Source organism: Hirundo rustica, chromosome 10 (genome assembly GCF_015227805.2).
Source record: "Hirundo rustica isolate bHirRus1 chromosome 10, bHirRus1.pri.v3, whole genome shotgun sequence".
Classification (NCBI taxonomy): domain Eukaryota; kingdom Metazoa; phylum Chordata; class Aves; order Passeriformes; family Hirundinidae; genus Hirundo; species Hirundo rustica.
The window spans coordinates 8,204,477-8,230,233 of NC_053459.1; the positions used below are offsets into that span (position 1 = coordinate 8,204,477).

Genomic DNA, 25,757 nt, shown 5'->3' on the forward strand with positions numbered 1-25,757 from the left:
TGTGTTTCAGTTTCGCTCCCAGGCCCCGCCTGTAGCTTCCGTCTTCTCAGCTCCTTTTAAAACGTAACATGTTGAGTCTGTGCATTTCTTCCCCTGCCAAAAATAATCAACCTGAAAAAAATCCTTCTGAAATCTCAAATCTGCACAGTCTTAGTCACCCTTCTGATCACCCTTTTGTGCAGACAGACTGTACATCAGTGCTATTTTGACAAAAAAGTTATCTATGACTAAAATGGGAACATACACACAAATTACTTTACTTCCACACCCTTAAAAAAACACAACATCCGAGAATCTTATCACAGAAAAACATACAATTAGACTGTACACTTCTGATGTAAACTGAACTGCTGCTTTCAATGATCACAGCCACTCTTCAAAGCCTCCAAGATAAAAAGAATCTTATCATTCAAATTATTACTTCTTAGGGATGCTCTTATCAAAGTTCGAAGGAAAATTCTAAAAACAGCAGTGATATGAAACCAGGACTGAGCCATATTTTAAATGACACTGGATTTTCTGCCAATTGGCCAATTCACAACTCAGAAAAGCAAGTGTAGATGAAGACAAAGCTGTTGGCTCTCATAACCTTTACAATATCACAGTAAAAATCTCAACTGTCTCACATATTTATACTAAATGGCAGGTCTAAAATTGAGATTTGTAATTTCACAGCATCAAAATCATCACAGATGGCTACAGTCTATTGCTTCTTTAATCTGTCTTTTCTCCCTTCCTGCTTGTTTTACCCCCTCCTCCTTTGAGTTAGAAAGATACGTGTTTTATCATAAGGAAATCGTAACTAAATCCAAACCACATCTTATTAATGTGTAACAAAACAATTTACATAACAATGATGTGTATGAGTGAAGTTTGAAACTACTTTATGCCTCAGCTTTGCCCTAAAGCACTAATTGCCGTAGCCATGAGTTGTGCCACTATTTGGGACAGTCCTCTTCCATCAACAATATTCCACATTCATATTCTCCTAAAGGGATAGCCACTAACATAGAACATTTAAGGCAGAATAAACAGAATAAGCAGAAATAGCAAACTGGAATTCTTTGGGCACCTAAGTCACAGCTATAAGTTCATCTGCAAGCAAATTGAAATCAGAGCTCATCTACAATTTCTACTGATCAGGACCAATTTTGCACAACCAGTGCCATAACACACCTGCATAGCTTCCCAAATAAATGTGGATTAAGTACTTAGCTCCTTTTCCTTCCTGTCCCAAGTTTTTGCACATATACATACACACACACACACTTACGGACGTTCAGTAAGACAACCATCATCAATAAAGTCAACTGGGAAAAGAAATAGCAGTCAGAGAAAGGACAGTTTTTTGTCATCATATTCAAACACCTCCATACCACCGACACAATTTTTAAAAAATCCCATTTGAGGTCAGAAAGTCATTAACTCCCACTATAAGAACTTTAGATGTGAAAAGGCTTTCCATTATGCTTCCCACACACACATCAGAAATCAGGCAAAAGAATCTCAAGGGAAATGCATTATTTAAAAATTGGGTGAGTGAACTTGAAGCAGCTCGCAGGACAGCCCAAGGGCCAGCTGGTCTGTCCCAGCACTGCGAGGCAGGGAGCAGGTCCCAGGAGAGGACAAGGAGCTCCACCACAGACTGGGGATCTCCCAACAAGTGCAAAGCCCCGATCCACTGGCCCAAGCTATTCCTGCCCACTGAGCTTTTGTTAAACATTTAAGATCTTAATCAATCCTAACTCTGACCCTAGGATCACAGGGGAAGATGGATGAGGAAACAGACAACCTCTGACCTTTTGTTGTATTTGTCCTGCCACAGTCAACCTATTGAGAAACAGCTGAGGTGGAACCTGCTCACCAGCTCCCGTCCCAGACCAGCGCCCTTTCATAGCCCTTCCCAAACTCAAAGTCTCTTCCCCTGGCCCCAATTCTCTATATCAAAACCACAGGAACCCTCCTCACTTCATCCTCCTCCCTTCCAAAAACCTGTCAGAGCAGAACATTAGCTAAACGATTAAGTTAAGACTGGAAAGAAAAGGGGAAACCTCATTCTGTAGTGTCAAAGGCCAAACTGCTTTAACAGCCTCACTGGAAACAGGAGAGAAGCTGCACAGTTCTGGTGAGCTTTATTAATTCATCAGGAGGAGCTTCCCAGTTAACTGTTCTGGCTGGAGAATGGCAAATGTGAGAAAAGGAAAGCACAAGTAACAGCTGATGAAATGGGTTTAGCACTTTCAATTATGCACTGGCTCGGATGCTCTTGAAATGACTAGCACAGGCCAACTTCATTTTGGAGAGCCTAAGAGACTGAACATTTCTAACACCTTTGTCAATATGGCATCACCAGATCTTCCTTTTAATTGGGAAATGTAGAATTGGGTTTCCTGAGCCCTAACATCCCCCGATGCAGCTGAGAGCCTTTAGGTAAGCTGACAGTCATCCCCAAGGTCTACTCCAACACTACAAAAATAAACTTAAAAAGCCTGCCACTATAACCACTGCCCATCAGCAAAACCTCAAGAGATTTCCCCTGAACAACGCAGGATTTGTAGGACAATTAGCTCACCAGGTCCGGGCCACTGACAGTGAAAAATGGATGATCTGTGTCAGTCAGAGTGACCTAGTGCTGACCTAATAGGCCTTTAGGAGAAGGTGGAATCATCTCTGTGCAATAAAACCATAAATGCTTCCCCACTTCACTTTCTCCTGTCACAGCCCAGGCTGGTAAGGTGTCAGGAAGCTTTGCTCAGAAGTTATTGAGCTGTGAGAGAGTAACAGCATCTCCCCAGCCACCAAGGGCTTCCCCGGCAGCACCCAGGCACTGCCACAGCCACAGGTTCACACACTCTGTGACGAACAGGCTTTCAAGTTTCCATCTCACAGGATGGAAAAACCAACAACAACAATTTAAAAATCCAGGAAAAATCAGAGTATTTTACCCCAGACAGGATGCTTCTGTCACTGTGCAGCTCATCTTTCAGTTTTCTCGCAAATTTCAGACTATGGCAATTTTGTTGCCACTATGCCACATTAGGTTTCTGTCATAGAGCAAAAACTCAGGAAATTGACACATAACAGTTCTTTCCTACCAAAAGTTAATTTCAATGCACAATAACAAACTTCATATTGACTGTAAATTACCATTTAAAATAAATCAAGTAGGATATTCAAAAGACACCATTCTTTTAGGAGTCCATCACAAAAGCAGTTACTTGCTTTGATAACTTGTTCTTAGTCTCAAGATGATAAAAACGCTCTAGTAAAAAACACACCACACCAAGAAGATGAGACAACTGACTCCAAAGAACCTTTTCTAAAAACATGGTTCCAAATCCCAGAAGGAGCTGAGCACCTTCAATTCAGCACCCAGCAAAATTAAGCTCACTGACCTGTGCAAGAATCCATTTAAGTTTGATCTTAATTTATGCTTACATGAGCAAGACTTTCAAAGCAGAGGCTAAAGATATTTTATTTATAAACTCTCTTCTCTCCTTCCCTAACCTTCTACAGCTTCTTTATCCAGAAAAGGAAGGCGAAGAGAATATAGGTATTGAGGTTTTTTCTTTAAGGCCAATCTGTCTTTTATACAAGCTTTAATCCCTAATTCTGCAGCACACAGGATGGTGTGTGTGTGTGTGTGTGGGAGGGTGGGATGGGGTGGAGACCTTTAGCATTTCTAAGAGTATCCTAGCACCTCTTTTATTTAACTGACAATAGAGACTCTCTGAGAAATGAAAATATTTAACAAAGGCTGCAGTGTCAAATATCAAAGGGTATTTAGTGCTAAAAACTTGCAACAAGTAAAACACCGAAGATTTCCACTTCCTAAAGTGGGAAAGTAATCCAGCTAAAACTGCTGTCCTGCCTCCCAGACTGGTTCTTAGCCTACTGCATTACCCAAAGCCGACTTTGCCAGAATCTCCTGTGTTTAACAAAGTTCCCTTGAAAGATTTGTCTCTTCAAATAATGGTAGCTCAACTGCAGTGCTTTGCAGTCATCCACATTTTGGTGACTATCACGAGCCAAATCAAATTTAGGCGTCTGCTAGAAAATGTGTTTCACCTTCTGCCTGTAACAGCAGTATCATTTGTTTTGCATTATATAATTCTTAGCCTCGCCACCTGGAGCTATTGGAGTTCTTCATTAAACCCCTCTGTCCCACCACATCCCACAGGGCTGCTAATCACTGGCTCTAGTCCATTTACTCTCATCTCCGATTCAATTACGCATTCCACTGAGCCCTAATGAACGGTACGACACGGCTCGTCCTACCTTGGCATTCTCCGTTGCGCTCCTCGTAGCCAGCATTGCACAGGCAGTTGCCAATGGGCACCAGCCACTCGCCATCTGCCCCACAGTACATTTTTGGCACATCCTTTTCTTCAGAGTTGTTGACACAGGAGCCGCGAACCTCCACCAGAGAGGAGGTGTCAGCCCCAGTAATGGTGTCTGGAAACTGCGCCAGGTTCCGAACCGTCAGCGGGCACTTCTTATAGAACACACGGACGGAGACCAGAGCGATGCAGGCGCCGACGTCCTGAAAAGCCAAATAAAACCCCTTCTTGCTGAGCGGTCCCACGTCCCGGATCTCTGTATTCAGCTTCATGATCCTGTCACCAATGTCCACCTGCGTGAAGCTCTCATCGGCAGCAATGGTGTCGATCTTGGCAAACTGGCTCTCGCGAATAAAACGCTCTTTATCGTTGTTCGATTCGTAGTAATAAAGGTTGAAAGTCTCTTTGCAAGTTCCCATGACACCCGGTAGGCTGTTGCAGTCTCTTAGCGTGAACTTGATTTCAATATAAACCCTCTGAGCCCCCTCACGGGGAATCCAATCAGTTCGTAACCAATTATTCTGACTGGGCTCCATCACGTTGCAGACTTGATAGGTGCGGATCGGAGTATTCTTCTCATCCATGATGCTCACTTCCTCCCACTGCATGGAGGAAAAGGGGAGAATGATCCATCAGTATTAAAAGGGACAATAGAGATTCACAACAAACAACATACACTTGTTCCATTACAGGGAAACAAACAAACAGCCCAAAAAACCACCCAGCAGACCAAGCCACAGCCAGGACTTCAACTACTTGGACATTAAAGGAGGCATCTGCTCAGGAGAAACAAATTCCAAATCCCCCCCATGCCTCGAGGAACAAGCATGTGTTTTAAGGGCCCTCTGAACCAATCCAAGAATGCTCCCTCAACTGACTAGGTTTATTTGCAGTACAGTTGAGTCCACAGAGCATTGCCTAGAGCAGGGCTACACACAGGACCCTACAGACTCCCCGAGCAGCACTGACCTGCAGTGTTTTCTCTGCAGCAGAGATCTCCCTGACCCTGCCTTGCACCTGGGAATATCCAACAGGGGACAGAGTGTGACCTAGTCACACAGAGAGAGTGACATCCACACTTCACTACCACTTACTTTAAAAACTCTTCAGCCATCTCTTATTATTTCCCTAAGCTGTCAACTACTTTCCTGGGCTACCAATATCCCAGACAGATTCAGTAAATTCTGCTTTAGAGCAGAAACAGCTGTTCATAAAGAACTGGATCCTTGACTTGGGTAGCTCTTAGAGAAGGAAAAACAGGTATAGAGACAACATCATCAGTCTACTACCATAACTTTGGTATCCAAACAGAGTTTCTTACTAGTGGGAAGGTAAAAAAAGAAGAAATACTACACATCTTTTTTTTTATGGAGGAAATGTCAGGGAACAGCTAATTTCATATTATCAAAATCCCAAAAAGGTTAGCAGAGAGGGAAAGTGCTGAATGATCAGGATAGAAGCATTCTTCAGAATAGTTACACCCCTCAAATCAAGTTCAGGCATCTTCAGAAGTGCCAACCATGTATGATTATGAAACAACAACACCACATGTAATCAAAGGTGGGTATGGAAGGAGATGCAGGAGTTTAGCATAATGAACTTAGAAAAGGAAAGCACACGTATTCACCAGTTCTGAAAAAAAAATGGTCAAAGTAGTATCATAGACAGAAGAAAGTTTATCACAGTGCTCTACTGGTAGGGAGAGAAAGCAAAGTAGGGGCATTAGGAAAAAAACAACAAAAAAAACCCCGAACAAACAAAAAACCAACAACAACAAACCCAGCAAAACCACAGCACTTCAATTTGTATTATTCAATTTATCCTTCCCTATTAAAATATTAGATATGCTGACTAGGTTTGCAGGCAATACAATGGAGCATATAAAATTATCCTTAGAAAACAGTGATAACTTTAAAGAGACTTCTCAGAAGTGCTTTTCAGAACTACTGAAGCCATAGCTTTGATAAACAGAAGCCTTCTTAAGATAAAGGGGCTTCTCATAATATCCTGCATTCTTCTCACAAGGATTGCTCTTATGCAAGTGATTTTTACTTAAAAAGCTTCCAGCTTAGCTGAATCCGTTTACAGAATGACAGCAGTTAGCACCATGAGTCACTAGGAGCAGAAAGAATAATATTTTATTTGCTGCCTAGAGATAACTGCAAATTAAAATGAAGGAGGGGGGAAATCAATACTCAGCTTGTCACTCCTTTCCAGAGAAAAGGAAGAAATAAATCTTAAAGAGTCATCTATCAATGTAAAGTGTAACATGTTGTTAGTAAGAAGACAGGCTTGTTTAATTTAGAGCACCACAGAGCTAGTTTACTGTTATAATATTGTCTTTATGATCCATCACTTTCCATTCCGCTTATCTTCAGATTGCCTATGCTACCAATATTGTGTGTGGTACAAGAGAAAGGAAGAAGCAGAGGGAAATAATACTTGTTGATGGGATTTCCTTTAGTGCATTTACACAATGGAGGATGCTGCTAGAGGGTTCAATAGAGAGACCGCTGAGGTCAACAGACACACAGCAACTGAATTCAGCAAGTTTTTGGATCTTGTTCTCAATACACCCATCTGCTGACCAACACACAGATGTACAGAGTTGGGCTTCTTATTTCATTAACACACAAATACAAAGCAAACCCAAGTGCGTCTTTCTGACACAGCTGAAAATAACTACAGCCCAAAATTTCCAGCCACTGTAAATGACTCGTAACTCAAAGTATGTGGTCAAAGCTGTAACTTTTTGCTTTCAAGCTGAAATTAAATTTTATAATTCAGCTCTTCCCACAGTTTAATGATGCAGATTAAAACATTCTGGGCACAAAACCTGCTTTTCAACTGCGAAATGCAAGAGTAAATCATTAATTACACTTATAATACAATTCATTAATTCCTCCAGGGCTACTATATAGCTAGTCACTGCTAAATGACTGTCTTTATCTCCAGCCCTTCTTATCCACACAACCCTCACACCCAAGGAATGCTGTGGTTCAAATCTGGAAAAATACCACTTTTTAACAGACAATAAAGTATACACAGTTAAAGAAAAACACTGAAGGACAGATTCTTCCCAGGAAGAGAAAGGAGTTTTTTTCTGCCTCTTGAATAAATCTGCAGCATATGAAGCAAAGTAAATGCTTTCCAAGCACTGTATCTCAGAAACAGACCATGTACTCTTAAATTTTTCACTACAGGTTTAAAAATAGAACACACGTATGTAGGTTTAGTGAAACGAGTCACGTCCACAATAAGAGCACACATTTTTCCTCCTCAAGCTTGCACGGCGCTTTCAGAAAAAGCATGTGGAGAAAAGGGAATCCAACAGCCATTAATAATATACAGCTGTCCTCTGATCATTGATTCCACTGCCGACTTATTAAAACTTGTACTCTAGGTTCTGTTTTAATACACAGCGTAGACATCCCTTGGAGAGCCGTCCGAAAGACCCCGTCTCACTAAGCGACATTTCCAGGGTGCAGGATTAACAAGGAAGCCCGACTCTCACCGAGATAGAGCTGTACCTTTCCACGCTGTCAAAAGATGAGGGCAATTGCCTGCAATCAGCACTGAATGTGCACCGTGGGTGCTGCCAGAGGCCTGCCAATCACATCCCCACTCTCTGAAAATCCAAGTTTCGGGGACAGCAGAGTGTGCTCAGGCGGAGCACAAGCCAGGACTGTAGTCAAGTTCACCCAGAGCAACAATGGGGGAGCAAAACAATCCCCCATTCTCCCATGTTATGGTTATTCAGAGCTTATGCATAATGCATCACCAGCCAACGCAGCCTCGGATTCCTTCCGCTCACTGCTGTTTCCTTAGCTCTGCTTCTTCTAATTACGAGCGGGGAACGCACACCAAAAAAAAAAAGTAAATTTGTAGGTTTCCTGAAGAATCCAGTGCACAGGTCCTGATCTTTCAGCACTTTCCTTTTTCAAACACTTTGACTTAGTTACTTCTGCTTTGGGATTCCAAGCTGCTTTTACTCATTTAATATTAAAAGGATTTAGGATTTTTTTTTTTTTTTTTACATTCATGTTTAGTGTGCATTGCTGGCATTTTTGCTTAAAGCATTCATATGAAGAAAGAAAAAGCCTTTCTAATTGCTTATTAAAAGAAAGTTCCATGAAGTACAGTCTCCTCCAGATCCCAGCAACTCCAGAGTCCAACATTCGAAGAAGTTTCCCAGAGAGGCACTAGGCACCCTGCAGGTCGGGGCACAGACGAGGGAGCAGCAAGGAGCATCCAATAATATAAAGCTAAACCAAAAATTAAAGCTACCTTGTATGCAGCTCTCCCTTTACAGTGTGAAGCAAAGGGACCCTAAGCCCAGCAGTGAACCTCCTAACGTCATCACACCACCACTGGGCAGTGCATTCAAGCAGCCTTCTGTTCAATAAGATAATCATAAAAATACATTAAAAGAAACAGTCAAGCACTGGGTGATGCTGTTTATCTGTTCAGAAACCAAAACATATGATGTTTACACCCCGAATCAGGACAACTGTCCCATCACAACAAAAGGTCTATCGTGTATATTGATTCCTAGTCCTTCATCCAGAAATAGAACGGCAATTGCCCTGAACATCTCCCAGACCAGACGGTCCACAGATAAAATAATAGCAGTCAAGAATGCCAATTCAGTCGGCAGATCACATTTCTTGTTGGTATTTCAGTTTTAAATAGCCATCTAAGCCCATGCCTCAACCGATCTCTTAATTCTGAAACCTCTTTTCTGCCCTTTTGGTTTCCACTTATTCCATGACAGAACTATCCAAAGGGAGTATAGAGTTTCTCCAACAAAGAGTAATTCACTTGGTAAGCCAGGGAAGAAATCTGACCTCCTCACCACAATCAACAATAATCGAGCCATTAGGACTCTCTGAAAGTTACTAATCACCCCCTTTACCCTTTTGATCAGATAGCGGTTTAAAACTTACCCCTCCTTCCAGGGGACTTGCTATCCACCCCAGTTCTCCCTGAACTGATCTGGAATCCAGCAAGGTAACTGCAGAAAGGTACAAATAAAACAGATTAAATTCCAGCTGCCAAAAGGCAATATTAAAATAAATGGTTTACCTGAACGTTTCCATATGTGCGGAGCACGATCGCATCCACCTTCCACTTGAAATGAAATGTTATTTCCGACCGCGCCAGTATCTTAAAAACACTTCGAAACTCCCTCTGAGGAATCGCACGCTCGTTTCCCGGCGCACTGGAGCCGCTCAGGGGCGCGGAGGGGAGCGGCGGAGTCCCGGCACACCTGCGAGACACCGGAGCGCCTCTCGCCGCGCTGCCCGGCGCCGGGCACCGCACCTCCCGCCGCCCGGGACAGCGCGCCCGCAGGCCGGCCAGGGGCTCAGAGCCGGTGCTTTCCGAGACCCCGGAGCACGGCTAGGCACCGAGATATCTGCCAGGGGCTCCCGAGGCGAGCGGCGCCCCGCGCCCACACCGCGGGCTTCCCCCGCGGAGCCGCCGCCGGACCGTCCCGCAGAACGGGCTGAACCGGGGCCCCGGGGAACGGCGCGGAGCCGCCGAGCGCTCCCGGGAGAACCGGTTTCATGAGCCGCCCTCCGATCCGGGGCCGCTCGCGGGAGCGCTGCGCCTCGGCGGCCCGGCCCGGCCGGGGCAGCGGCGGAGCGGGGGAACGCGCGGGGCGGGCGGCGACCGCTCCGCTCCGCTCCGCGACACCTGTGCCGGCACCGCGGGCGGCCCCGGCAGCGCCGCTCGGGCAGGTCCGCGGCCGCCGGACGGGCAGCGACCGCCCGGGGCGGCGCGGGACAAGAGCGGTCCCGGCGGCGAGCGGAGCGGCGAGGCGGGGAGGGTTACGGGACGGCACCGCCGCCCGCCCGGGGACACCGAACTTTGCCCTCGGCACCCCGCCGGGAGAACGCGCGGCCCGGCCGCCGGCGAGCCTCACCTTCGTTGGCGGGATAGACCCGTGAGCCGGTGACGGCGCCGCAGACGCCGACGAGGAGCGGGAGGAGGGCGCAGATCGGGACCCGGGCCATGCCGCCGCGCTCCGGCCGCGCTATCCCAGCGGAATAACTGCCTACATGGGGCGCGCGGCGCGCGCTAGACATTGCCAAGGGGGCGGGGCCCGCCCGTCCGTCAGGCGCCGCCGCCAATCGCCGCCCGCTCCGCGCCGCGCGCCCCGCCCCGCCCCGCCCCCGGGGGCGCGCGGCGCGGGGAGCCGGGCCCGGCGCTGCGGGGCGCTCCGCTGGGACCGCGCGCGAGCGCTGCCCCGAGCGGCGCCCACAGCGAGCGGCCGCGGCCGGCGGGCGCTCCGCGGGGCTCTCCGACCTTAACAGGGCCCGAACCCCGAAGGATGATGGAAAAAGCGAAAAGACAAAGTTAGGACAGGCAGAGTGGCGGGGCGGCCGCGGCCGCGGCGCTCAAGCGGACCTGCCCCGCGCCGAGCCCGCGGCGGCTCCGCGTCCCGGGAACGTCCCGGGAGCTGCCGCCGCCCCGCCCGGCCCGGCCCGGCGCCACCGTTGAGCAACAGCGCCACCTGGCGGGAGCAGCGGCTCCCACGGCGGCGGCTCCCCCGGGCCGGACAGGGACGAGCGGGGACGGAGAGAGCCGGACAGGGATGGACAGAGCCGGGCAGGGATGGGCAGGGACGGACAGGGATGGGCAGAGATGTGCAGGGACGGACAGAGATGGGCAGGGATGGGCAGTGCGGGCGGCCGCTCTCCCCGGCGCTTCCCTTGTGACGGGCCCCGGCGCTCGCCGCGAAGGTGCCAGTCGTTCACGCTTTTATGCACCGGGGCAGCGGCCGGGCGGGGCGGGCCGGGGGAGAGCCGGGTGCGCAGCGGTTCCCTCTGGACGCTAAGATCCGTGGGGCCGTACAAGCTCGCGCACATCCCTCTCGTCCACAGCCGTAGGCGGGGCGCGCCCGCCCGAGCCGTGCCCGGGGACACCTGTGTTGGCTGTCCCCGGGAACCTGCGCTGTGCAGCCACAGCCCCGCTTTGAACGCTCCGAACATCTGACTTCTTAAAAAATACTCCCTAAATGCGCCTCGACAACAAAATCGTGGTTTTTAGAAGCCCGCTAAGCCTTGGGTGGGTCGGGCAGCATCGGTGGGCTGAGCGCCGTCCTTGAGCAGTCCGTACTCACAGAGCTGCCCCCGGACCTGTCTGTCTGTCCGCCCGTCCTGGCCGCCTGCCGGCACAGCGCTGCGGGACCGGGGAAAACCCAGAGCAGCTCCGCCGCTGCCCACCCCGTGCTGCTCCGCCGCTATCGGTGCCGCTGCCTGAGCCTCGGGAAGCTCCAGAACCGGCGGCTCCCGCAGCGCCTTCCTTCCTCTTCGGGCGCCGTGTCCCCCGCGCTCCCACCCGCGGCTCTCGGCGGCGGCGCTGCCTCAGTTTCCCGCAGATTCGAAGGCGGGAGCAGCCCCTCAGCTCCCGAGGGAGCAGCTCCCTGCCTCCTGCAGCGCCCTCTCGGCACTCTCCGCGCTCCCCTCGCTCCGTGCGGGACGCAGCTCTTTCCCCCGGGTGCATCCCCGCGTTCCGGACTCGGGGAATCGCACCCAGACTCTCCGAGGATTTTTCCTCCGTCTGGGATAAAACGAATCCTTGCCAGAGTTAGCTGTAGCTTCCGCACAGAAGCCCTTTACAGGCTCGATTAGCTAAAAAAATACTTTGAAAGCGACTTTAAGTTTGGCTAACAATTCTGTGCATCAGGAAACACGCCTGCTCAGAATCTGCTGTTTTCTCTTTAAATCATTCTACTTTTCCCCAAATTCAAATAACTGTGAAACATAATACTTACAAACACACCCTTACTGACACTTTTTGCTCAAAACATAGCGTATCTTTCACCTGGTTTAATTTCAGGTCAAGTTCTAGGAAGGATGCATTTTTTTGGCTCTTAAAAGTGCTGTTAAGAAGGTTTATTAACACAGTATTTACAATGAGGTTCCTATTTCTGAGGCTTAGATTGTTTTCCTTAGCCTTGAACGTTTCTTTTGGAGCTCCCACTGGCAGAACCTTAAAGATAACCCTGCAAAGATAGCTGGTGTGTTTTTTTTCTTTCCGTAGAAAATAAATCTTTTAAGCGGCTGCTTGGATAATGGGCGTTAGAAAACAGTGTAGCACAGTCAATGCAACTGTTAAAACTTGTACTTCCTGACTTTAATTATCTGCAAGAATTCTTGGCCTAATGAGAAGGAAGAAAAGGTTTAGTGCCTTTTTTATTATTTACACAGAAATATAGGCAGTCCTCAATTAAAACTATCTGAATGTTCTTTTCACATCTTTGATGCCTCTGACAGATCTACTACTAGTCAGGATAAACTTTATGGGAATGGTAAAGCATCAAAACGTCTTCTTTTTTTAATTAAAGTTATTTTTGTGGCAATGCCAGAAGAGTCAGTCGTCATTAAAAATATATAAAATGCTTTGAAACCTTAAATTTTTCTGTAATTTAATGCAATTTTAATTTGTTTTTAAAAGTCACATAAAATAAACACAGACAATGTAAAAAAGTCCTGCAAATGTAATAAAATAAAATGTTTGCAATCCTACCAAACCTACTATGTTTTGGCTCCAGTATGTGGGGATTTTTTTAAGAAGTCTTGCCAAAATAATCACAATTTCCTTACTTTGTGTCATTTCAATGAATCGTAAAAACCCAGCTTGGTTTTAACAGATGTCATTGATACTTGGACTAAATCCCGTTCTTGGCTTCAGCCAGTAACTCCACCCTTCAACAAAGTATCTGACATCAAAATTTATTCCTTAAAATTTTGTTACAGCCGTTGGAGCTGTTGCATTTGCCTTAAACGCCTATTCCCTGAGCAGCCTGCCCGGCTGCCAGCCTGACAATTTATGTTATTGTAACTCACTATCAGGAGTGATTTGGCTTTGATGGGAGCTGATCGTGTTTGCACCATCATCAAGTTTACACCATTTAAACGGTCAATTTAATGCAGCTCAATAAAGCACAGCCAGCGTCTCTGGTATTTGTCTCAGTGAAACTGTATTCACTTGCAGCAGACACTGTAATAATTATGACAGTATGTTAAATGTTTGATCCTGTGTGCTTCAGAGAGGTCAGCCCCAGCCGAATTATTCAGAGATCAGGACTCGAGTGGTACAGACAAACAGGCACGTGAACACACAAACACGGAGCCTCTGAGAAACTGTAAACCATCTTGAAATGTAAGGACTGAAATACTGTTGTGTTTCCTACCCACTCATGATTTGTTCTTGTAGTTTAAAGCACCGAGAGAATATATTAGTGTATAAAAATTGGGCATTGACACAAAGGCATTGTCTTGGATATATGTGGTTAATATGATTTCTGACAGAACGGATATCAAATGTCTCACACACATGTATGCTTACACGTACAGAGTTGCTTTATATTTTTTCCAATCACAAACACAACATTTATAAGTTACATTAAGCCTCTGAAAGGGCTGTGACTTTGGATGAACATTCAGTTCTATTTTTACTTTATCTTTTCATTCTCCATTTTTCTATGTCCACCTACTCATGCTCGTCCATCTCCCCAGAAGCTTTTTGCTGTCAGTCAAGTGACAACCTCAGTAGGAAGCTCTGTGTGTTCATGGGCCTCCTGAGGCCCAGCACTACATTTAGATGGGGGGGAAAAAAAAAAAAAAAAAAAAAAAAAAGAAAGCAGGGGGGAGGAAGCACAAGCTCTTCCTTTAGTATGCAATTCCACAGCCCGCAGGAGAAATTCACCCGTCTCCTCTGAAAAGCCTTTTCCTACAAAAAATTCAATCCTATTTACTCCACTCCCACACAACTTCCACAGTACTTGGCTATTTGCAAAAGAGTGTAAAATAACCCCAGGAAGTGTAAGACTCACACACAGAGTCTCATTGTCAAAGGAAATAATGCCCCAAAGGTGCACCTTTATCAGGCTTGGCACCAGAGAGTCACTGCCGGCTCCTTCCCAGTGCAAGTGCTCAGATGTGCCCAGCCTTTCCCTCCCTGGATTCACTGATTCTTTTGGACCTGTGAGTATTAAATATTTGCCAGCAGATTAATTGACAAAATTTATTGCTAGCTATTTCAGAATAACAGCTTTTTATTTGATATGAGTAAGATTTCATTCCTCAGGTCATGTTTGCTTTAGATGAAGTTGCAGGCTCTAATACAAAAAGCCGTAGCGGGAGAATCTCCATGAAGGTAATAGACATTTCTATAAACATCAAGCTGGCAGAATGATTTTGTTTCAGCTGGGATTAGCAGGAGTTTTGCTGCTGACCTCAATAAGAAAAGGATCCGGCTTATAGCGCACTTGCAAATCCACTCTGCAAAAAAATGTGAGCTTTAGGCACTGTAGATTATTTACACTTCCTTTTGTTAATCGTGATCATCGTCACAAGATTTTCCTATTCATTATTGCCTTGATGCTGATTACAGGACCTGTGACAGTGTCTTTATTCAGAGTAGGCACACGGCGTGACTTGACAATATACAGACAGACAGATGCATAGATTTTTTGCCTTTTCTAAGCAGCAGTGCTAAGGGAAACTGGAAAAACGTAAGTGAAATGTAACAAGATTTAAATGACAATTGAAGTAGTATCTTTTATTACATTGGTCCTGGGAAAACAACTCAAATCTCACAGTTAGTCTAAAATTTATAATATGCCATTGAAAGGAAATCCTATTAGCAAAGCTATTTACAAATCCAAGAGTGTTTACAATACAGATTATGTTTCCTAAAATAAATAAACATAAAAGGGCACTGGAAAAGGGTAAAATCAGTACCGATGAAGAAGTGAAATAAATGCACCAAAATGTCAGAACAGGTATTACTGCTTTCCACTGAATGAGCAGATCAAATGTAACCACTGCAGGCTCCCACCTCTGCAGCAGAGGTGTCGGCTTAGCTCACCGCAGCTCTCACCCTCAGCAAGGCTGGGGACAAGCAGAGACCTGCAGGCTTTTCCTGTGAAAGTGTGACCAATAAACCAGAGCAAATAACTGTATAAGGCTGCAGGTTGTTTGCAGTGCATAGATGCTTGGCAGCCTGGAGAGGAATGTGCTTGCCCACGTTCCACTGAAAGGTTATTTAAAGCCGTGGAGGTTAACAGACACCTTAATTATTACAAACCGCTTTCGAATATCTCGGTGTTTGTGCTGCCTGTCCTCAGCAGCTGTGCTTCTTACTCAGTCAGGTTCATCTGGGAGTGGCGCCAGCTCCCAGAAATGAAAAGTTCGTGGGATGAGGATGTCGGGCTGGCGCAGGAGCGGTGCCAGTGGTCGGAGAGCTGTGGCAGGGCCAGGGCCACCAGCCAGAGGGGACACACAGGGACAGCCTCCTCCAAAGGGTTCCTCGGAGCCCGTGCCATTAATAATGGAACAAACATCAGCCAGAGAGCCTCTGCCAGAAATCGTGGGGAATCTGCCTGTGGCAGCTTCAGAGGAGCCTTAGCTGGATTGGAAAGGTAAAGCTGAAACTACTAACTGCATCCAGGCTTCCTTGAGAGCGCTCACCCATTTTTCTGCACTGGGAAAAAGAATCAGTCAGGCAGACTTGGATTTTCTCTGTCAAGAATAGGGTCACAGTATAAGATTCTGAACCAGATTCTGGCCTGTTCTAAAGTAAAGTTGAATTTTACCAACAGCTTATCTTTAATATGTAGGCAGAATTGGGTCCTTCACATGAAAACAGAATAAATCTAAAATTAAAATAAATTTAAACAAACTGTTTCCCAGATTTTTTTTCATACAGGAATTTTAGGTTTCCTGCCATAATTTACTGCAGGTATTATTAAAAAAAAAAAAAAAAAAAGGCGAAGCATTACTTTAATTGCACCAGTAAAAGTTCAGTATAAACAAAGATATTTTTTGTGCAAAAATCTTTGAATAGTCTTTTTTGTAAAACTGTCAAAAGAATAGAGTGTCAGAGCTCTAATTCCTTTTTATTCTGTGTGTTCAGAGACAGCGATCTTTTCAGAGATTATTTATGCAATGATGGTACCAATCAAACTGCACCAGAGACAGGTTCCCTACAGAGCGCTGAAGCTTGCTGCCACTTTTAATAGAGTGTAAATCCTAATTAACTCAGATTAAACCATCCTATCTGAGATGGTCCACCCATTTTTATGAACAAAACATTGGCAACCATATAGGAGAAAACTCTGTAAAGTAAGAAAAAATACCAACCCCTCCTTCTTTTTTAATGTGTGCTATTTTTAATAGTAGGGCAGCCTCTTTGCCCTTCTTTACAATTAAATAAAAAATCATTGCTTTTTGTTCCAAAAAATGGAAAATATTTGTACGTTTTTTTTCTATGCATGCAGGCATGACTGATACATTCACAGGAGAAAGGTTAATTTTGTGAGTTTACCTCTGGGAGAAGGGCTCTGCTCCAAGTTCTGCACAGACCTCCTGAAACAGCCGCTGCAGCAACACTTTTGAAGCTGGATGTATGTGATTGCTCACGTTAAAACAGTGATGCTAAATAAATATAAAGTCAGAGAGCTCTCCAGGCTTCTAGTGCCTGTTGTGCCATTGTTGCCAAGAGTACAGAGAGGTGCAGTTCCTTGTGGTAACATCCGTAAGGAAGAGTGGAACTTGTGGTCTAGGGGTTGCCAGCCCTTAAGTAATGCTGAGCTTACTCAGGATCTGAAGCATTGCCTGTGTTTCTCCGTCCTGATTTCAGATTACCTGTAGATACAAAAGAATGGTTGTTTATTAGCTAAGAAACTACTTATCCTGTTTTAAGGAACCACTAACTGGAAGAAGTGAGTATATGTACATGTGTGTGCTCTAGTTCAGTATTTACACTGATTTTATAGGAGAATACTGCAAATTCTGGAGGAACTTCATGTAAGCAAAATTCTAGGCACAGAGATGAAAACCTGCAAGGACAATGAAAAACAAGAACAAAAACAAACAAACAAAAAACCCACCCCCAAACCCTCTCACTTTTATATTAGAGTAGTGGCAGCCATTATTTTCCTCAGTGCTGTCATTGGAAGAGTGCAGAGAATAAGGTAGTTTGTTGTTCTGGGCAATGCTGCCAGAGTGTTTCCTTGTTCTTTTTTTTATTTATACCCATCTGCTGGGTCTTGTCATGCTCTGAGATACTCTCGTACAGCTTTTGGCACAACCAGACCTCAAACTCACTCTCTCAAGGAGCTGAACATCACCGTTGCATTAGAACAAAAGATGTTCACAGGTCTTATACCTACATTACACATTTCACAGGCATGAACCTCATTTTAAGAATTTTTTAATTTCTGACATGTAAATTAGTTCTTCCTATTTCCTACACCAAAGGCAGCATGATTTTTTCTCCAGTTGCAAACACTCTGTGTGTCCCATTTCCCTCTGAGTTTTCCTTCAGCAGTAACCATCTCATTCCTTTAATGGAAATCAGACTCAAACCCCGAGCGTATTTTCTCGTACACAGATTGGTAACAACAGTAAATAGAAGGGACACATCTCCCTGAATTCTACCTTAAGGCCAGATTTCCATTAGAAATTACTCATTGGTGTTGTTTGACTGAGACAGTCGATTGTAAGACTTTCCTAACATGTATGCAGTTGATATTTCCAATGATATTTTTTTCCCCAAAGTCATCTTGCAGTATTCTGAGGTAAAGAGCAAAAATATTAAGTATGGGGAGAAATGTGCAACCACTACAGCTTTTACAGGCACAAAAATGCCACCCCTTCAGCTACTTCCCGTGCCCACTCACCATTACTAATCCTTATTCACACAGCCACACTGGCCACAGTTTCCAATGCAGACCAAAATTAGGGGAAAACTTGCTTGCCTTGCTTGAACAATGGGTTCAATTCTAAGAGAGAGTGTGACTAACTATTTGCCTTGACCCATTGTGATCCTCTGTCCCCCATTTCCAGGGCTTGCACGGGACCAGGAAAACAGCAAGCAGTCATTTGCAGTGTGTTGGAAATAAAAGGAAAGGGGTCTTGGTCTTTATTTTTTTTTTGTCCTCTCCCTTCTGCACAAGAGGAACAGCCATAGCAAAATTTATGGGTTTCTTTCCTTGATTACTATCTGAAACTTACATCAAAATATATCTTTGGGAGAAATCAAGTTAAAAAAAAATATAGATTTGTTTGAGTTTTCACACACATCCACACCCCATTCAAAAACATCAAAAAATGCCAGCAAGATACTCGAACAAAGAGCTGTAAAAGTAAAACAGATTCCCAGTGGTGACATCTGTTAGTATAAGGATTATTCAAACATCTCTAGAGTTTTCCAAAGAAATGCCAGGATGGCTTCCTACCAAAAGGCAACTCGTTCCAATATCCTCCTCCTTAGCTAATCTACATACAAACCATGTTTCTGTATTCTGTTGGCACTAGAAAACCCACATGTTTTTCTTGACATGGAAATAAAAAGCAATTCAAAGGTAATCTGAAAGCGTATGTACTGGGGAATCAGCTTAAACTTACTTTGGGATTAGAGAATTACCTTTTTGTGAGGCTGAGCACAATTGTCAATGCATGGCTTGGTAAGAAATACATTCCTTCTGAAAGCAAATTTATCATCTAGTGCAAGACAGTTTCAATTTAAGAGGATACCAGCATGAAAAAGTGGTCTGTAAGGAAATACTTTCAGTCCATTTTTGATATTTTTTTTTTTTACCAATGAAACAAACAGGCATGCAAATATGCAAAACCTGAATAAACATGCTGCCAACCATGTGGATGGAAGGAAAAACCAAAAGGACCCACTAGAAACTGTGTTGTAAACAGAACCAGAGGCCATAAAGCTACTCCAGAGTTGTCCCAGACACGGCATTCTCTGTTCTCCTCAAACTTCTCAGGTGGTAGACACAGACCACCTTCAAAAAGAGCCTGTTGGAGAGAGCTCTGAGCAAGCTGGGGCACCACTCCCTTTGTGTTTCCAGGACTCCACACCTTTGTACCAGTGTCAGAAGTTCCACAGCAGTGGAATTGCACCAGGAATGACGTGAAGTGTGACGCCAGCAGCTCCACACCCCACGTGGAAATACCTGATGGCTTCATCACACTGGGAAGTTCCTAGAGCTCATAAACTGATGAATAAATTTTACCTGAGGATTGCAACAATATTTATAGCATTGAGAATGAATCCATTGGAACTTGAAGTTTCCAAAGCTTGAGCATGGAAACTTAATTTGGGAGACATTTACCAATATACCAAGGAAATCAAATATAAGGAGACAGCACTTAGCCTGATTCCAATGCATGGTGTTTGTGAGTGCTAATGATTTTTTTTTTTTCCCTCCTTTAATTAAAATTCCCTTTAAAGTGTTCTCTAAATAAAACATTGCTTAAAATGCATCTGCTTCAGAGTCTATCACTCACACTAAGCTTTCAGAAAAAAATTGTCGCAACTTAAAAGGCACTATAGGATATTTAGACTAGAGTTATCTCACATGTTCTCTGGCTGCTCTGTTATTTGAGCTCTAAATGTTAAACACGTGAAAGCAACATAAAAGGATCTTCCCTTTAAAGCACATTTTCCAAATTCTCTCTATCTGTTATTTAGAACCCCATAAAGAGCTGTGTGTGTCTACCCATCTGCAACCACATTTATTTTTGCATGTTTTTGAGTGCATATCTCTCAGTGTCATAAGGTCTTCATAAATAAATCAACCTACTTAGATCTGTATGCTTTGAATAACAAGTCAGCCACCAGCAGATGGATACATTTTTAATTAGGTAAGCAGTCAATGCCTGTTGGTTTGAAAACTCTCTCGTTTCTCTTAAAAAGACGGAAACTAACCAAATTAAATCCAAAACTGCAGTGGGACAGCATAGTGGTTTTAATCTGCATGTAGCTGCAAATCAGCTTAGGTCCCAGCCTGCGAGACAGCTTGAACAAATGCAATATTTTATATCAAGCAAACCTCAAAGTGAAATATTTAAGGATCTTGCAAGAATACATTGTAAACAGTATGTATTTTTCAATAACACATGCGGTTACTTATGCAATCTTCTCACTTGAGCAAGACTCTCTGATCTTAATTCATTTACTGTGTTGCCTTTGCAATCTCTCAAGCAAAATATTTTTAAGCAGCAACTTTTAATTTACATAATCAGACATACTTTCCCAAATAACATGGAAGAAACTCAGCATTAACAACATCTTGTACTGCTTAAATAATCCATGAAAAGAAACTTCATCAGTTCCAGTTAACTTCTTTCCACAAAAAAAGTTTTCAGTTCTGGACTGGGAACAAGCTTTAGCTTGACAGTTTCACTTCTTACTCATACCATCTTTCCACACTCCTCTGAACTTCTCCAGCTCCTGAAAGTCCAGGTAAATAAATGCTCCAGAGAACACCAGGACAGGGGTGAGGGCTGGCTCAGACAGAGTCCCAAAGGAGATCTCCACGTACCAAGGACTTCCAGGGCACCTTGCTGCCTGCAGGCCATGGGTCAGCCCAGAGCCACCGCTCCCACTGTCCCCACCTCACCTATCCCTGATGTGTTATCCCCATCAACCAAAAAGAGGTATTTTGTGTCCATTTAGTTCTTTCTCCCATAAGAGTTTGGAAGTTTTCCTGCAGTTTCCCGAGCATCTTCTGTCCCTCTTCTGAACTGGTGAAATGAATCACAGAAGAGTTCTCAGCCCAGGAAGGCAGCAGGGCTGGCAACAGCCTGTGGCTTCAGGGGGTGTGAGGAGACACCACGGCACCTCTGCCTGCCCAGACAGCACTGGCACTCCTCCTGCTCCTTCCCAGACAGAACAATGACCAAGAGACTACGTTATCCCACACAAAATTACGCCTGTCTCCACGTGACCAGCTAGGGCAGACGATTGTCCTTGGAACAAACAGGCTGCTCTGGCAGCAGGAGAGCCAGGGTTCCCCATGGGCAAACAACTATCTCCTGCTTGGCTAAAACCACCCTGCGCTACGTTTGCCCTGCACACTCACCCCAGCATGCAGCTGCTCCGTACCCGACACCCAAAACTGTCGAAAGAATTTCAGGGGCCAACATGGGGGTCTTATGTTGGTACTGAGGTGACAAAATAAATTCTTCTTGATCCTTATTCGGCTTTATGCTTACAAGAAGGAATAAAATTCACAGAGTAGAGAAAATCTCCAGACATAAAATCTGATACTTAAACAAAACAGCTTAAAAGTAAATGGGCCAGGTTTAATCTTTGATGTCACTTCCTTGGATTTCATGATACAACACCTGAAGTGAATTTTTTCCATTTTATTGCAGCACACTCTTTTTCCTGCGTAAGCTTATGGTAAAATAATAACCAAGTTTCCCATATGTTAAATAGTAAAAATTAGTTCTATCATTTCTTTCTATACCTTTACAGCTCTCTTCAGTTGACTAAATGGAAAATACTCTATCTCTGGAGCAGGCTGGAAAAGAAATAAAGGCCTGACTTCTCATCCTAGTTTTATGGGGATTGTGCTGATGTAATTGTACTGATTTCTAGGAAATTGCTTCAGATTTGTGCCATTAGTTAGATCAGAATCTAGATGTCAGTGCACTCTGAAAATAACCAGCTCTGCAAAAAGGTTCTGGATTACTCTGGGTTTTACATCCTGAAGTCTAATTGCACTGTGAAAAATAACATTTATTAAAGATCAGATATGAAACATAAAGATGGAAATTATTTGAAACTTTAGGATGTAATATTTGCCCACTGATCTACATGGGCCATTATGCTAAAAAACTGTGGTAGTACAGGAAATAAAATTTCTCTTATATGTGGCATGACTTTATATTCTTAGTTGAAATGAAAATACTGCAAGATGAAGATTATTAGTAGGGCACGCTGAGGCCAACTTGTATTGTTCAGAAAATCTTTTTAGCTGATAGTTCCTGTTCTGTGCTACAATTTTCCTTGTGCCTAGTCTGAGATATGTGTTGTAGCTCACAATTGAGAGGGAAGGAAAATGCTGTAATTTAACAGTTGCTGCTGATGAGAACTCGCCACATTTATTTGAAAAAGCAGAAAATTACAGCGGGCTATGCAGAACCTGTCTGCTCCCACGTACAGCACCAGTGCTGAACAGCTCAAGCACAGGTCTTGGAGCTCTGTAGGCTGGAGGGCAGGTGAAGGAAAGGGGCAACGTGCCCCTTGGTGAGCTGGGGGGCTGAGGGCTGACAAAAATGGGATGAAAGCGCCCTTGCTGTATTTCAGCTCTACATTAGCAAATTAAAGATCAGTATGACAAAGTGAAGGATAATTTGAGTCCTTATGCATTCAAGTATTTTTGCACTGGGACCTGGAGCCTTGTGCTCAGACGGCCCTGTGGACCATCCAAATAACATCACCCTGACTCAGAGGAATAGACCTCATTAGACAACTACCACAGTCTTTGTTTTACCACTTTGTACAGTTTCTTGGAAGGAGCTAGGCAGCCAAATTTCATGAGATTTTTTTATGGGCAACAGTAGAAAGATGGACACTTTCTATTGAAATCAAGGGATTTATGATTTACATTGATCTGACAATCAACATCAGAATAAATTAAAGGAGGATTATGCTTGTTCCATTTAATAGGACTTCCAGATCAGTGTTTTAAACAATAAGAAGAGTTGGTGCAAATTTCAAAACAATATTTTTTGTGCTTATCCTTCAATCCGGTTCTGACCTCCTCTCCTAGAGTCTCTTAAGTAAACGTGTATAAAATCCTAAAAAATACAATACTATTGCTCAATTCTGTCTGCCTTTCATTAACATTTATGTGAGTTTATGCCACGCCTTTTGCTGTTTTCCAGCTGATAAATGTTTTTTTAATATTGTGCACAGATCATTTTGCTTATAATCAAGGAAGAGAAATTAAGTTTGACATCCGAGAGCTTTAGGCAAAAATGTCAAGCGTGGACCAGATGACCACATGAGAGCTGCAGCCTCTCTTTGTGCCCCAGTTTGGCTGGTATTGTTTTGATGCTGCTGCACTGGAGCAACAGAACTAACGTAATTATGAGATCAAGCAACATCTGGCGGGTTTGGCACCCAGCTCACAATCGATTGTTCGCTCGGGTCACGGGATGAATGCGCCCCAAGTGCACGTCAGGGTGCGCAATCATAAAGCTGCATTACCCTGCACGGGACAACCCGGCATTCTTGGGTTTCATCACCCCACAAAATTGATGGCCCACAAAAGAACAGTGGCACAACACACAAAAGTGATGATGCCAGAGAGACGGATGCGCTGCGGGCGGTATTTGACATCTCCTGGCTGTGGGCTCTTGTGTGTTGTGATTTATGTCACCCTAATGATTGATGACTTTCAGATCATTCCCATTCTACCATATCTCTGAGAATTTCCCTCTTCTTCAAACATCTTTTTGTTCCACCAGCCCTAGGCTGCAGATGGCATCAACCCACGCACCTCCATTGTTTGAAGCCCGCAAGAACTCCACCATTCTTTGGGGGAATGCTCATAGTTGAGTAGCTAATGTCCAATTAAGTCCTGAAACTGTGGCTGTGGGCACTTTAACCTTTTTATTTCCTCGCTTTCTTAGGAATTTCATTGCCCATGACAGCTGCAACTCAACAATACCTAAAAAAGTCATCAAGAAAGAAAATCAGAAGGAAACACATTTTTAAGGTTATGGAAAAATGCTTCAAGTGATGGCTACAGCTGCATCTGTCACACCTCCGTAAAGGTTCTTCTGATCATGTTTCACAAAGTGAATTATCATCTCTGGCATGCAGCATTACAGCAGACTCTATGTGAAGACAACAGGCTAAAGCTTCTGCATACGGGAAGCCAAAAATGCCTCTGGGATGCTTATGCAAATCATTAGCTTTCTCTGATAGCTCAACCATTCTGTGTGACACATAAAATATCAATGACTCAATATTCATGTGTCAGAAAAACACACGAATTCAGTGTATCACGAAAACATTGAATTGTTAAAAATCTTTTTTAATTTTGGCAAGCCTAATAGGGCACAGTGTCATGGGCATCATTACAGTGGATAGCAAATATCTTAACTTCTTCAAACCACAGCAATCAACTACAACAGGCTTTATTAGTTTATATTTTCTCCTTTGTTAGAAAGTGACACCACCAAAAAGAAAGTATTTGTAACTACTCCAGTCACTGACAAGAAGATATCCAAAAGAACTTCAAGTTTGCACAGAGATCTTTTCCTGTCACTGTACATGCAGTACTGCTTCCCAGTGCTCTCTGGAGCTCCATGTACTCTCTTTCATTTCTGGAAACCCTGGCACATAGAAAGGGATACACCACAACTCCCAAGAAATCCTTCCAACTTCATGTTCCTCAAATACCACCAAACAACATTAGTCAGATACGATACCAAGAAGCAGCAGAAAGAGCTTTGCTTTTTGCCCCCCAAAGCACAGAGTAATTTGGGTTTTAGGTAGGATGTAACAAAGTCCATAACACACTTCATTTACCAACAATATCTCTGGAGGGATCAGCACCTGTATACCCCAAGTCAGGATTCAAGCCACAGGGCACTCTGAAGCGCATCAGTTTCAGAAGGAATTGGGCTCCTGGCTGACAAGCACCGCTGTCACTGTATGTCCAATGCAGAATTTCCTGCCTTCTGTCAAAAGCCAGTGAAAACTTTCAGCTGGACTGGGGAGGGCTAGTGATACCAGACAAAATACTCAAAGGAATCACATTGTGCCAAAAGAGGGAAAAAAATATACCAAAGAGAATAGGAGCAATAGGCTGGCCAAAGTCACAACTGATTGCATTTTCTTGAAAGCAAAATGATCTTAAACTATGGCATTTAATGGTTCCATGGACAGAGTTAATTTCTCATCCAGTGCTGCTCATTTCTTGCTTTGTTTAATTTTTGTACAGGTAACAAGGGATGCAAGATATCTGTCAATGGCTCCAAGCCTGTATGTGTCCTCAGAGTGAAGATCAGAAGCACTGATCTGTGATTTCCTTTCTTTTTTCTTTTTTTTCTTTTTAATGAGTATCTGAGGAGTTCCTGTGAAAGCATTTAATGTAACTGGGTCACAAAGAACGAAAGCTGTCCTTGGACAGCCTTTGAACAGGCACAAATATGTTTTCCTCTTTATTTCTTTTTCAGCAAAGTAGAAAACATAAGCCCCTTTCCATAAGCTTTATTTCATTTTCAACAGGCTCTGCAGTTCCTGAGAACTCATAAACAGTGCTGAATGTAATTCAAATAGTCTTCGATACACACACTCCAGGTCTGATTCCCATTTAAACTAAGGTTTGCATTATCTTAACACGCACTGTAAAACTGTTTTCATTGCTGGAACTGAAAGGAAGGGTTTAATTTTAGGGAGAGGGCAGATCAAAATATTTTGACGCTGACAGTTCAAACAGGAGGTCCTGTGCAGTAGAGACAGCGCTGCCACCCCTGAAACAAGGGACTGAGCTGTACTGACCCTGAACTGAAACCCAGCTCTCATTGGTTTAATTTGCTTATGTGCTGTGGATGTGTAGAACTTTTCAGATGCAAGAAA

General features: G+C 44.1%; 1 protein-coding gene and 1 long non-coding RNA gene across 8 annotated transcripts in view; both read right to left on the bottom strand.

Moving 5' to 3' along the window:
* The window catches only part of EPHA4 (EPH receptor A4), a 105,148-nt gene extending 94,754 nt beyond the window's left edge, over positions 1–10,394 (bottom strand). For 3 of the 6 annotated variants that reach the window (XM_040073806.2, XM_058421858.1, XM_058421860.1), the window contains exons 1-3: positions 10,267–10,383; positions 9,287–9,354; positions 4,279–4,942 (exon numbers count right to left, since the gene is read on the bottom strand). In XM_040073806.2, the coding sequence (XP_039929740.1) occupies positions 4,279–4,942; positions 9,287–9,354; positions 10,267–10,357 (823 nt within the window). In that variant the 5' untranslated portion in view covers positions 10,358–10,383. Of the gene's footprint in view, positions 1–4,278; positions 4,943–9,286; positions 9,355–10,266 lie in introns of all 6 variants that reach the window. The other 3 variants (XM_040073804.1, XM_058421859.1, XM_040073805.2) reach the window with 2 other exon arrangements.
* Positions 10,395–14,222: 3,828 nt separating this feature from the next.
* LOC131378614 (uncharacterized) overlaps positions 14,223–25,757 on the bottom strand; it is a 45,220-nt gene continuing 33,685 nt past the window's right edge. The window contains exons 2-3 of one of the 2 annotated variants that reach the window (XR_009208179.1): positions 16,680–16,999; positions 14,223–15,831 (exon numbers count right to left, since the gene is read on the bottom strand). This is a non-coding gene — a long non-coding RNA (uncharacterized LOC131378614). Of the gene's footprint in view, positions 15,837–16,679; positions 17,000–25,757 lie in introns of both variants that reach the window. The other variant, XR_009208178.1, reaches the window with a different exon arrangement.